The 14,742-nt window shown below is 43.6% G+C and overlaps 1 protein-coding gene across 2 annotated transcripts in view; it reads right to left on the bottom strand.

The window, feature by feature from the left end:
* Positions 1–2,362: 2,362 nt before the first annotated feature.
* The window catches only part of LOC144698676 (trans-2,3-enoyl-CoA reductase-like), a 205,644-nt gene continuing 193,264 nt past the window's right edge, over positions 2,363–14,742 (bottom strand). For both annotated transcript variants that reach the window (XM_078570507.1, XM_078570508.1), the window contains 4 exons: positions 8,736–8,793; positions 4,163–4,248; positions 3,218–3,263; positions 2,363–3,112 (listed from right to left, as the gene is read on the bottom strand). In XM_078570507.1, coding sequence (XP_078426633.1) covers positions 2,985–3,112; positions 3,218–3,263; positions 4,163–4,248; positions 8,736–8,793 — 318 coding nt within the window. In that variant the 3' untranslated portion in view covers positions 2,363–2,984. The remainder of the gene's footprint in view (positions 3,113–3,217; positions 3,264–4,162; positions 4,249–8,735; positions 8,794–14,742) is intronic.

Here is a 14,742-nt window from a genome sequence, read left to right as displayed (position 1 = left end):
GCCATTAAACCCACCGCAGGGGGCATGGGAGAATTCCACTCAATGTTTTGAGTCCAATGTGACTCTTCTTTGGAACTGAAAAGCAGTATGTATCCCTAGGTAGGTCAGCATCCCTGTCTCTTCAGTTCCAAAGAAGAGTCATATTGGTCTCGAAACGCTGACATAGATCTTCTGGTCTCTGGACGGTCGTACCACAGAGGTATGCTCTGGAAGATGCGCTGGGGGACCACTCAGAGGTCCCAACACAAAGTCTCTGCAGGAATTGTACAGGAAGCTTCAACTTCTGTTGGGCCATTGCCTTGCATCAGGAAACCTCCAAAACTGAGTTAAAGTCATAGACTTCAGCTGGTTCCGACTCACTTAGCAGAACAGTTTCCAAGGAAGAATTAGAAGGATTGAAACCAGTTCTAACTCCTGGGTAACTATACTACTGATCCCTCGACTTCCTACTGGGGTCCCCCCACCGACTATCGCCCCAACCACCCAGCTACCCCAAACACTTGACTACCCTCGTGACCCGACTATCCCCTGACACCCCTGACCACCCAACTACCCCCCCCACCACACTGACTACCCCCTGCCCCCCCAATTAACCTCAGACCCACCCTACCCCCTCACTTACCCACCTACCACCCTACACCCTTACCCACCTATCTGCCACCTTACCCCCTCGCCCACACACCTGCCACCTTACCCCCTCACCCATTGACCTGCCACCCTAACCGCTCACCCACTGACCTCCCAACCTACCTTTTAACCAATCCACCTGCCACCCTATGCCCTCACCCACATAGCTTACACACTTACCTTCTCTCCTAGCTTGTCAAAGTGTTTTTTTGACATTTAAACTTACCAGCATAAGCCAGCTAAAAGGGGGCGTGGCTTTGCTTCTCCCAGCTTTTCAACACTACAAGGGAAGGACTCCAGGAGCAGGTACGCTCCACATTTCTCAGGAGGTCTGGTTTGGAAGTCTGGGCGATGAATGTGGAGTTCCAGCGCAGGTTAAGTAAATAGGAGTGGAGTGGCGATCCAATGCCACTCCTCAGAAGATTCAGCCCATTGACTTTCTCCCTCTACAGATGCTGCCAGACCTGCTGAGCTTTTCCAGCATTTTCTGGTTTTATATTGGAAGAATACTAACACTGCTGAATCCAGCTGAACATTTGAGGAAAAATAACCACCCCCAACCATCACCCCCACCTCCCAACAACTGATAAAAAATTACTGAAAGAAGTTTAAAGAAGATTAGCACTGCCAGGCCAGGCTTTTTCAAACAAAGGACTCAGCTAATTGGACATTTTTGGTCTCAAACAAATACGATTGGGACCATAGGTCACTGTCAGTATAATATCTTGTTCCGCCCTAATATTAAAGTCTAAAAGAAATTGCTAAATAAACTTCATTGTTGCACCCCTAGCATTTTTCTTTTGAATCATGTTATGTGCATGCTGCCCACCTATGTTTGGGTTGTACACCAGGGTCATCCATCAGGTGGTCAACAAATAATCTTTGTTACCCAGGAAACACCCTCTGGCCTCTCTTAGCGACTCACATGCTGATATTACAGTAGACTGGAGCAGAATAAAGACATCAGAACTGCTGCTAGGATACTGGGCATTGATGAGTATGATACACTGAGTATCAACTGCATATTCATGGAGTGGTAAACGTTGCTAGATCTCTGAATTTACATGTTGCACTCAAAGCTAAGTGTGTGCAGTCAATGCACCCTGCATCCAGACCACTATCCTGAAAAACCAAGTGCTCTCTCTGCCTGCTCCCCTCTGGAAAGATGGGATGCAATATCTTCTCTCCTGACTTACTAAACATCAGTCACCTTCCTTAAACAACAGTATATGGCAAACTGTGAGATGGTGCCTGCTCCAGCTTACATGGTGCCCGACATGGAGGCAGTCATGGTCACTGTAACCATTACAGTCATATGTCTGGGAAATAATTTCTTTTGAGAAGCAAGGAACATGAGAAGGGCCAAGCACCCAATTTTAACTGCCCCCCCACCATCTGATGAAAACCAGGCAGTTTGTCCATAAGATAACAGGTGTCACTTACGTTTTCAAATCCCACTTCCTTCCTGATACCTCCGAATAATAACTCACTGCCTTGAGCAGGTGAGCCGAACACTAGCAGGAGGGAAGCAGCTTCCCATTTTAAATTTGCAGATCAGGTTCAATGATATCATCCAGGCCAAATCTGCAATTTCAACCTGAGGCCTGAGTGGGCGAACAGCATCAGCTCCTTGTTATGGAAAACCGGTCAGGACATGGATCCCGAGCCAGAGGACATCCAGAAGTGAGGATTTAAAGCTACTTTTCAGGTTTTCTTATGAGCCAAGAGTAACACGTTGTCAGAGGACTGTGAATTTATTTATTTTGACAGTTGCATGACGATTTAAAAGGATAATGGTTTTATGAAATGATTTTTATATTACTTTGTTTATTTTAAATTAGTGGGGAGCACCCCAAGTACACACCAGTGCAATTATTTCAATGTAGTGTCGATTGATGAGGATTGTTACAGAGCACCCAATGGAGGAGCATAGCAACGTGTGAGGATGCTGGAAGTTACTGCTAATTTTCTCTGTAATAATGTTAACCATAGCTAACCTCAACATTATTCTACATACAAAGTCCAGGTCAGTGTGTGAATAATTCAGCAACTTATGGTGAGGAAGAGATATGTGTGAACTGTGAATTTCCAAAATTTCCTCGATGATTTGCTCCGCTCTGCTATTATCTTGGCAAAAATGGTCGCTTCCTCAAATTCCTCATGTGTTTCATGATGTTGTTCCATTTGCACAATTTAAACTGTTTATTTTTCCAGCAATCTCTGGCCCCTCTTGTAGTTATTCCCCATTTTATTTTTATTGAAATCCATCAGAAGAAATGTAAAATTGGCTACTGATTTACAGTCACCTATTTTAACAATCGCACAAAGCCAAAATCAACATCACTGACTTCAGGCTCTTATAACATGAATGGAATCATAGCTGTTCTGTAGCTGGGATAATTTTTAAAATCTTTCTGATATTTGCAATGCTTTCTTTGAGCCCAGAAAATCAGCTGGAGAGATACCAACAGGGAAAAGACAGCAACTGAAAAGAAAACAAGGTAAGATCAATGACATATGTGCATCTTTTTCTTACATGAAAATGTCTTTTAATCCATTGGTACTATAAGTGAATAGTTCTGTGTTTTACCTGGAAGTGTTTGGGTCATAATGGTGAAGCTAATCCAGGTCCCCATCTGCAGCAAGTAAGAGAGCTCGTGTTAACTTAAATCATAAAGCTGATCTATAGATACCAATGTTCTTCAAACTTTTCCATGGATAACAGCATACAACTTTTCCTGCTGCTGTAACTAATAAAGGCAGAGTTCTAATTTTTCTACTTCCTGTCTCCCCCTGAGCGGTATTAAGTGGATAGGAAAGTTCATGGAAGGAAAGCCATTCAGGGATGCATTACACTGAGCACTCCTGCCTCTAAGGCATGCCAGTTCAGATTTTGGCAATATAAAAGCAGAATACTGTGGATGCTAGAAATCTGAAACAAAAACAGGAAATGCTGGAAAAACTCAGCAAGTCTAGCAGCATCTGTGGAGAGAGAAGCAGAGTTAACGTTTCAAGTCAGTATGACCCTTCTTCAGAGCTGGTCTGAAGAAGAGCCATATGGATTCAAAACGTTAACTCTGCTTCTCTCTCCACAGATGCTGCTAGACCTGCTGAGTTTTTCCAGCATTTCCTGTTTTTGCTTCAGATTTTGGCTATGCAAGGTGAGGTAATTAGCTGCTTACACCATCCTTCTCATGTTTTCTCCATTCAAATGTTGGGTATGGGATGGTTTGTTAGGACCTGGGATCCAGTATTCAAAACTAGCTGTAAGGGACAGTGGGATTTCAAGGGAAAAAGAAGCTGTGCAATTGGCAACAGGTAGTTTTTCCTTGCTTTCAGATGCCAGTGATTCTGCCTCTGCAACCTTTTGGTGATTTGTGCTTCTACAGGTAAATTTTGTATGGCAATTAGAATACTTTTCTGATGCACATATTGTGAAGGTAGAGTATGGGTTTGGCAGACTATATTATACAAATCAGTCTATAGCAGTCATCCAAATTATTTGAAACAATGAAATGACAAAATAATTCATTACCTCATATGTGTAGTTTGGGCAGGAGACCAATTTGAAAAGCCACGTGAAGGGATTATATGTGGGCCTTACAAAATTATTCTTAATACCTCAAGGAAAGCAAAATACAGATGTTAAGGCACTTGACACCAAAAACATTGCACTTAAATAATACCTTTCCAGTCTGAAAGCACATTACAGCCAATGCATCCATATTTTGACCTGAAGTCACCATTGCAGTGTAACATGGCAGCCATGTTTACAGTAAGATCCCACAAACAGCTATGAAATATAGACCAAATAAACTGTTTTATTGACATTGGTTGAGGAATAAATATAGGTCATGAATTCAACAGGTCTGCTCGTCTTCAAAACAATGTCAGGGATCGACCTAAGAAAGCAGTTCTTTTTATTCTTTCAAGGGATGTGGGTGTCACTGGCATGGCCAGCATTTAGTGCTCACCCTAAATTGTCCTTGAGAAGGTGGTGGTGATCTGTCCTCTTGAACCACTGTAGTCCACGTGGTGTAGGTGCATTCACAGTGCTGTTAGAAAGGGAGTTCCAGGATTTTGACCCAATGACAGTGAAAGAATGGCGATAGAGTTCCAAGTCAGGATGGTGTGTGACTTGGAGGGGAACTTCTAGGTGGTGGTATCCCCATGCATCTGCTGCCCTTGTCCTTCTAGGTGGTAGAGGTCACAAGTTTGGAAGGTGATGTCAAAGGAGGCTTGGTGAGTTGCTGCAGTGATCTTGTAGATGGTACACACTGCTGCCATTGTGCATCATTGGTGGAAGGAATGGATGTTGAAGTTGGTGGATGGGATGCCAATCAAGCAGGCTGCTTTGTCCTGAATGGTGTTGAGTTTCTTAAGTATTGTTGGAGCTGCAGTCATTCAGGCAAGTGGAGAGTATTCCATCACTCTCCTGACTTGTGCCTTGTAGATGGTGGACTGGGTATGGGGAGTCAGGAGCTGAGTTACTCAATGCATAATTCCTAGCCTCTGATCTACTTTTATGGCTACAGTATCCATATGGCTGGTCGAATTCAGTTTCTGGTCAATGGTAATCCCCAAGCTGTTGATAGTGGGGGATTCAGCGACAGTAATGCCAGTGAATGTCATTGAAGCAGAGATGGTTGGATTCTCTCTTGTTGGAGATGGTCATTGCCTGGCACTTGTGTGGCATGAATGTTACTTGTCACTTATTATTCCAAGCCAGAATGTTGTCCAGGCCTTGTTGCATATGGGTATGGACTGCTTCAGTACCTGAGGAGTCACAAATGGTGCTGAGCAGTGTGAACTCAACAGCGAAGATCCTCAGTTCTGACCTTATGATGGAAGGCAGGTCATTGATGAAGCAGCTGAAGATGGTTGGACCGAGGACACTACCCTGAGGAATTCCTGCAGTGATGTCCTGGCACTGAGATGATTGACCTCCAACAACCACAGTCATCTTCCTTTGTGCTAGGCATGACTCCAACCAGTGAAGAGTTTTCCCCCTGATTCTCATTGGCTCCAGTTTTGCTAGGGCTCCTTGATGTCACACTCGGTCAAATGCTGCATTGATGTTGAGGGCAGTCACTCTCACCTCACTCTCGGAGTTCAACTCTTTTGTCCATGTTTGGACTAAGGTTTAATGAGGTCAGGAGCTGAGTGGCCCTGTCAGAACCCAAACAGAGTGTCAGTGAGCAGGTTATTGCTGAGTAAGTGCCATTTGACTGAATGACAACCCCTTCCATCACTTTGCTGATGATCGAGAGCAGACTCATGGGCCGTCAATTGGCCAGTTTGGATTTATCCCACTTTCTGTGGACAGGACTGGGCCGAGTGGATGTCAGTGTTGTACCTGTACTGGAACAGCCTGGATATGGATGCAGCTAGCTTTGGAGCACAGGTTTTCAGTATAATTGCCAGAATGTTGTCAGGGCCCATAAGCATTTGCAGTATCCAGAATCTTCAGCCTTTTCTTGATATCATGTGGAATGAATTGAATTGGCTGAAGACAGGCATCTATGTTACTGGGGTTCTCCGGAGGAGGCCGAGATGGTTCACCCACTTAGCGCTTCTGGATGAAGATTTTTGCAAATGCTTCAACCTTGTCTTTTGCACTGATGTTCTGGGCTCCTCCATCTTTGGGGATATTTGTGGAACCTCCGCATCCAGTTGGTTGTTTAATTATCCACCACTATTCATGGCTGGATGTGGCAGGACTGCAGAGCTTATATCCGATCTATTGGTTGTGGGATAGCTTAGCTCTTTCAATCACATGCTGCTTACGCTGTTTGGCACGCAAGTAGTCCTGTGCTACAGCTTCACCAAGTTGACACCTAATTTTTGGCTATCCCTGGTGCTGCTCCTAGCATGCCCTCCTGCACTCTTCATTGAACCAGGGCTGATCCCCCGGTTTGATGATAATTGTAGGATGAGGGATATGCTGGGCAATGAGGTTACAGATTGAGTTTGTATACAATTCTGCTACTGCAGATGGCCCACAGCACCTCATGGATGCCTAGTTTTGAGTTGCTAGATCTGTTTGAAATCGTTCCCATTTTGCACGGTGGTAGTGCCACACAACATGATGGAGGATTTGTTTCCACAAGCACTGTATGGTGGTCACACCTGCAACACTGTCATGAACAAATGCATCTGTGACAGGTAGGTTGGTGAGGATGGGTTCAAGTAGTTTATTCCCTCTAGTTGGTTCCCTCACCACATGCTGCTGACCCAGTCTAGCAGCAATGTCATTTGGGATTTGGCTAGCTTGGTTATTAGCAGTGCTACCGAGCCACTCTTGTTGATGGACATTGAAGTCCGCCACCCAGAGTATATTCTGTGCCCTTGCCACCCTCAGTGTTTTCTCCAAGTGGCGTTCAAAATGGAGGAGCACTGATTCGTCAGCTGATGGGGATGGGGGGAGGGGGGCAATAGGTGGTAACCAGCAGGAGGTTTCCTTGCCCATGTTTGACCTGATGCCATGAGGTGACATCCAGAGATGATGTTCAGAACTCTCAGGGCAACTCCATCCTGACTGTATATCACTGTGCTGCCACCTCTGCTCGGTCTGTGCTGCCGGTGGGACAGGACATTCCCAGGGATTGGGATGGTGGTGTCTAGGACATTCTCTGCAAGGTATGATTCCATGGGCAGAATTTTCTGCCTGTCGGGCGGGCAGGCCCGACCCAATCTCCGGCGGGGAGCCGATCCCCGCTGGAGAAGTGGGCAGGCCAATTAAGGCCCGCCCAGCATGACGTCCACCGGGAAGCACTATGCGCTTCCTGTGCGGGCGGGGGTGGGGGGGGAATTCCTCAAACGTGAGAATGTGCTCTTTCGCACATGCACACGAAAGAGCGCACATCTCCCTGAGACTAAGTGCTGCCTCAGGGAGATCGCTGACAGCTTTATAAACTTTAAAAATAGAAAAATAAAAAAATCCATAACATGTCCCCCTCATGTGACAATGTCACAAGAGATGGGACATGTTCATAAATTTCACTGAAACTTTAATAAACTTTTTTAAACCCTACATGAAACCTCATCCCGCTGGTGGATGAGGTTTCATGTTTTTTCAGAAGCCCGCCGGGGCTCCTGCCCTGCCCACCAACCTTAAGATTGGACGGGGAGGGACTTTAATTGTTTTAATTATCCTGTCAATGGCCTCAATTTGTCATTGACAGGTCGGCGGGCGGACAGCTGATCTCACTGTGCCCCCGCCTTCCTGAAGATTTAAATGGGGAGGGATGATGTCGGGGGTTCCCCCTGATGTCATCCCACGTCATTTTCGCGTCGGTGAGCGGGCCACACCCCCTGCTCACCAATGGAAAAATTCAGCCCCATGAGTATGACTATGTCAGACTGTTGCTTGTCTAGCCTGTCACCTCTCTTATTTTTAGCACAAGCCACCACATGTTTCTGGTGCCTAGGTGGATGCCAGGTGGTCCATCCGGTTTCATTCTGACAACTGAGTGGCTTGCTAGGCCATTTAGGAGGTCTGGAGTCACTTGTCGGCCAAACCAGGTAAGGATGGCATATTTCCTTCCCCAAAGGGCATTAGTGAACCAACTGGGTTTTACGACAATTAGTGACACGGTCACTATTGCTGAGACTAGCTTTTCAATTCCAGGTTTATTAACTGAATTTAAATTCTACCAGCTGCGGTGATGGGATTTGAACCTATGTTCCCAGAGCATTTGCTTGGGCCTCTGGATTAATAGTCCGGTGACATTACGACTACATCACTGCCTCCCCCAATTTACTGTTGTATCTGAAACACAGAAGCTTCAGCAGTGCAGCACTCTCACAGTGCACTGAAGTGCCAGCCTGGATTATATGCTCAAATCTATGGACTGGGTCTTGAACCCACAATCTTGTGACTCAATTCAGAGGTATAAGAATTGTCACTGAGCCATCACTTCCCTGCCTTAAAATTCAAGACCATTTGTAAATCATTCAATTCCAATCAGACAGGATATCACATCTTGCTAAGTTTTTACAGTGAGGAAAGAGAAAAGACAAAATGTGTTGGTATTAATTAAGTTACTACAAGCTAGTATAGTTTAATTACTGGCTGTAACTGACAATTGAATGAAAACTGTCCTTACCTGTTTTATGCACCTGAACTAAGGCAACATTTGTAAAATAATTTCCAGCTCCACAGACCTAAAGGGAAGGGTACAATTATTATTTGGTTTGAATAACTCAGCAGTTAATGAATAAAACCATGCATAATGCACTAGTGGAATTAAGCATCTTACACATTTGCAGAAGGTGTAATTATGTTGTGAGTTGAATTGAGAATTTTTCCAGGTCAGGACTAAGATCTGATAAATAGCTCTTCTCGACACTTCTGGGATACCTTCCCCATGAATTATGGTCCATTTCAAAGGCAGAGATATTTATCGTTCATTATTGTTGGCTTTGACCATAGCTTTTTCTTTAAAACAAATAATAGGTTTAAGTAAATGCATAAACCAAGATTTTATGCGTTCTGCATCATGACAAAAGGAGCTTGTTTTGAAGCAAATTAATGATCTAATCCTGTATTTTTGACTCACCCACTTTGCGGTGATACATTTCTTTTGGAATGTATGCAATGGAAGGAACTATAAAGGTTTATTTTATTTCTTTAATATGTACACATATCAAAGCCAACTGTACTATATGGTGACGCATATCTCAATTTAATGTATAAAAATAATTATTAAATTTTTAATACAAGAGGAAATAACCCTTGCCTTTTTGCAGCAATACAAAAATCACTTTCATTTCTATGCAGATACAGAATTTCCAAATCTATACAAATCTCCCCAGTGGAAATAGGATGTCGGATCAGAACCGCACCCACCCTGCCCAATTTTACACTCCTTTGAAGTCATCTTACGAATATCCATTTGCACACGATTGGCAATATTTACACTGCAGTGCTAGTAGAACAATCTTTAGAGGTAGTCAGTAGTTTGCATGAATTGGAATAAATTTCAATTCCAGTCATTAAATTTTGTTTTTCTTCCTTGCATTGAAACAAATAAGCAGTAAACTTTACACTTATGATATCAGCTCTTCCTCCAAAAAAATGTCTCATTAATTTTTATTTTGGATCAGGTGGGTTCATCATAATCTATTTTTATTAACCTCACCAGTTAAATGATTTATGAATAGCCTCAGACTCTTCAGATTTTTTTTTGTCATTTTAAAGTCTTTCATATTGAACCTATAAAAGGAACCACATTTTGGGGCTACAAAAATAGAATTTTATTATGGCCTGCCCTGTAGGAAGAATCATACATTAATATTCCATGAAGTACAAATATACCTACGACTTGCTACCCTACCCAACACAGACCATTTCACAGCAACAGCCACTTTGGAAGGGTTCACTTCCTTTTTTATTCTTTCTCTCCTTCTGCAATATTAGAGATTCTACTCAAGAAGCAGCTAGTCAGCAACTGGGTGAGTCATCAAAATAGCAAGACTGCCAGCTTTCCTCCAGAGTGGCTGAATTGGAACTTTACTTCAATAGGCTCCTGATCCCAGGAATCCATTATAATGGTGAATATTTTTAAACCAGCAGATGGCAACAAGCATCATTCAAAATGCTTTTTAAATTAGATTTATCTCTGGTTGATTTTTTTTTCAAATTTAGAGCAAAATGAATCACATAGGGCAGAATTTTGCCCTTGATGGGCGGGTGGGCCCCCCCCCGCCCCCACCGGCTCGGCAGCGGGTGGGCAGCCGATCACCGCTGCCGAAACGGGCCCTGCCGACATTTTGAGTGGGCGGGCCAATTAAGGCCCACCTAGCAGGCTGCCCGACGGGAAGCGCTATGCGCTTCCTGTGCGGGGGGGAGGGGGAGGGATTCCCCAACTGTCAGAGTGTGCTCTTTCGAGCATGTGCACGAAAGAGTGCACATCTCCCTGAGGCAAAGTGCTGCCTCAGGGAGATCGCTGAAAGGCTGGCAAGTATAAAAAATAGAACAATAAAAAATTCATTATCATGTCCCCCTCATGTGAAAATGTCACACGAGATGGGACATGTTAATGAAATAAACAAAAACTTTATTAAACTTTTAAAAAACCGCTATCAAACCTCATCCTGCCGCTGGATGAGGTTTGTAAAAAAATCACCTACCCACTTGCCCGTTGGGCCTGTGTGCCGAGCTGAAGTTCACACGGGCCTCTCAAAATCGTCGACGATTGGCAAGTTAAGGGCCTTAATGTGGCCTTTAATTAATGGTGGGCGCGCGCCCGCTGCATAGCGCGCCCGCCGACCAAAATATCGTAATGCCGCGCACTGACGTTGGGACGCTCGCGCGACAGTTTCAGCGCTGACGTGCAGGCTCTGCCATACGCACGTCAGCTAGAAGATTCTGCCTTATCAGTTCAATGCTTGTCTTTGATTAAAATTCAGGTCAAAAGCTTCTTTTTCAAGAATGTTTTAATAAAACTTAATTATTTTGGGAACTTTCTTCGTGTAATGAATTGAAAACAAGGGGCTGGATTTTGCCATCGGCGAACAGGGGACGGGGTCCCGCTCGCCGATGGCAAAATGACGCGGAATGATGTTGGGTGGAACTCCTGATGTCACCGCGCCCCATTTAAATTTTTAGGAAGGCAGGGCACAGTGAGATCAGCTGTCCGCCCGCCAACCTGTCAATGGCCAATTGAGGCCGTTGACAGGATAATTAAAACAATTAAAGGCGCTGCCCGTCCAACCTTAAGGTTGGTGGGCAGGCCAGGAGCCCTGGCGGGCTTCTGAAAAAACATGAAACCTCATCCACCAGCGGGATGAGGTTTCGTGTAGGGTTTGAAAAAGTTTATTAAAGTTTCAGTGAAATTTATGAACATGTCTCATCTCATGTGACATTGTCACATGAGGGGGACATGTTAAGGATTTTATTATTTTTCTATTTTTAAAGTTTATACAGCTGTAAGTGATCTCCCTGAGGCAGCACTTAACCTCAGGGAGATGTGCGATCTTTCGTGCGCATGGGCGAAAGAGTGCACTCTGGCATCTGGGGAATCCCCCCCGCCCGCACAGGAAGCACATAGCACTTCCCGGCGGACATCACGCTGGGCGGGCCTTAATTGGCCTGCCCACGTAAAATGCCGGCGGGGCCCGCTTCTCTGGCGGGGATCGGCTCCCTGCCCACCCGACAGGCAGAAAATTCTGCCCAAGATGTGGGATCTTGGTAATAAATGCATGAATGCATTTGTACACAATGCCTTTGTTTAGTATTTTGATGAAGATGTTGACCATTAACGTTTGACTTAAAATACCAAATAAGGGAACTCTAGTTTACTAAATGAATGCAATTATAACATAGATCAATTGAAATCCACAATGTCCCTAACTGTTCCTAAATTATACTTTCCTCCTTACTGCTCTTTGTACAATGCCTCATTCCCCAGTTAGAAGGGTCAACATGAAAATATCATTCTAGTGTCATAGGAGCATAAGAATATAGGAGCGGAATTAGGCCATTCAGCCCATTGTGCCTGCTCCACCATTCAATTAGATCATGGGTGATCATCTACCTCAACACCACTTTCCTGCACTATCCTTTGATGTCATTAGCATCCAGAAACCTATTCTTCTCTGGCTTGTACATGCTCAATGATTGAGCTCTCACAGCCCTCTGGGGTAGAGAATTCCAAAGGTTCAACACCTTTTGAGTGAAGAAATTCCTCCTCGTCTCAGTCTTAAATGGCCTGCCCCTTATTCTGAGACTGTTGCTTCTGGTTCTGGACTCACCAGCCAGTGGTAACATTCCATCTACATCTATCCTGTCATGCTCTGTAAGAATTTTGAAAATTTCAATGAGATCACCTCTCATTCTTTGAAACTCCAGAGAATACAGGCTCAGTTTCCTCCATCTCTCCTCATAAAACTATCCTGCCACCTCAGGGATTAGCCTGGTGAACCTCCATTGAGCTCCCTCCGTGGCAAGTATTTATTTTCTTAGGTAAGGAGACCAAAACTACACAATACTCCAAATGTGGTCCCCTCAATGCTCTATATAATTGCAGCAAGACATCTTTATTCCTGGCGATGAAGGCCAAAAAACTATTTCAATCAGTAGGAAATGCACAAATGTAGCAAGGAGTGATTGGGAGATCATAACTCTTGTCATCCAATTTACCCTCTCTCTTTCTTGGTGGAAATATGCCATGAGTGTTAGTGTTGCTTTGAATGGAGAAGAATTAGAAATCTGTATATTCATGGGGATACAGGCTGAGTCTACACAACCTGGCCTCATAATTTAACACTTTTAGCACTGGTGGTATTCTGGTGAATCTGCACTGCAAGGTCAGTATATACTTCCTGAGGTGCAGTGCCCAGAACTAAATGTAGTGCTCCAGGTGTGGTCCAAGCCGAACTTTACACAACTGCAGCATAACTTGCACCTCACTGTATTCCAGCCCCTTGAAACAACAAACATTTTAATAGCCTTTTAAATTATTTTCTTACCTGTCCATTAGTTTTTAGTAATTTCTGTGCATGAGCATGTCATTTTTTCCGCTCCACCACTGGTGCTAATTTCTCACTATTTAGGAAATATGTTTATCTAATTTTCTTAAGTCCAAAGTTGGGTGATCTGATGTTTTCCCATAGCATATTCCATCTGCCACAGTTTTATCTAGTCATTTTATCTACTGATGTTCTTTTGCAATTTTTTGCTCCTATCTACATTGCTCCCTGTGCCACTTAGTATCATCAGCAAATTTGGATATAGAGCTTCCTAATTCTTTCATCTAAGCCATTGATAAAGAAACTGATCCCTGGGGGCATCACTTGTTGTATCCTGCCAACTGGAGTACATATCCTGGCTTGTCTCCTACCTCCTAAACAATTTCCTTCTCATGCCAATAGGTTTCCTGCAATTCCAGGTGCTTTCCTTGTTGCTCATAGAATTTTCGAACATAGGAAGCACAATGTCAAAATGTAACAGATGACAGAAAAGGAATAGGTTAGATAAAGACTAAGCAATAACTGTAAAATATTTCATTAAGATACAGGCAGTTTAGAGGAGTAAATAAACAAGTTCCAGTTGCAAGTTGATGCCAATAAATGTGATGGAATATAACTGGGGGGAAAAGCAAGGAATAGCAGTATACGCTCAATGGAAAGGAATGGAGAAATAGAGAAAACTAGCAGCTTCAAATATATAAATTCCTGAAAATTGGGAGTGTAGGTGGATAAAGCCAACAGCATTTTGGTTATTATAAATAGATTTGTAAAAAAAAGTAACTACTGCCCAACCACATTTAATGAGTGCATTGACATTACTGTGATTTGCCTATTGTACACAGTGAACCGGAAAACCAAAAATCAAACATTACAACGTATTTTAAACATACATGCTTGATGTAGAATGCCTGAAGTCTCTACTTAGCAACTGCCTCTACAGTATGACAAATCTCATCACTAATGTAATCGTACTTAACAAAATGCAAACGGCTGCTTGAAGACCAACTGTAGAAATCTGCAGAGCTTTTTAAATTGATAAAAACATGAAGATTATTGAGGTGTGAATAATTTATTGAGCTGCCCAAAACTTTTTACAAGCAATGCCTCTGTAATTGACTCCAGTGCTAATGATTAGTGCCGCTTGTCTGATATAGGCAGCTGCTCGTGCTAAGCATGGAAGTGAAAATAATGGGGACAATGTTGCTAAATTTGTAGAAAACATTGATTAGGCCACAGTTAGAACACCGTGTGCAGGACACCTCATTCCAGGAAGGACATTAAAGCAATAGACAGCATACAAGATTAATTCTTCAAGATTATGGCAGAAATAGAAAACTGCAGTTATGAGGAGATACTGGAGCAAGACTTCAATCGCTCGTGGGGGAGAGAATGGGAGTGAGTGTGCTTTGAAAATAGTAATGGCATGGCAGAATTGCGATGTCTCCAGGTTGCGCTGGAATTTTCAAAGCAAGGATAAGGGTTGGGGAGGGGGGCAATCAGGAACCTTCTCTCCTCCAATAAATTGCCCATCAAGCTCCTTGATGAGTTTGTTAACAGGCCAGGGAGGGCCAGAGAGCGAATTTCAATTAGCAAATCACCAAACGCAAACTGTCTGTTGCACATTAGTGCACATCTGTTGTG

This window comes from Cetorhinus maximus, chromosome 2 (assembly GCF_964194155.1).
Source record: "Cetorhinus maximus chromosome 2, sCetMax3.hap1.1, whole genome shotgun sequence".
Taxonomy (NCBI): domain Eukaryota; kingdom Metazoa; phylum Chordata; class Chondrichthyes; order Lamniformes; family Cetorhinidae; genus Cetorhinus; species Cetorhinus maximus.
The sequence above is the reverse complement of the archived record's forward strand: the minus strand, read 5'-3'. Positions and strand labels throughout refer to the sequence as shown.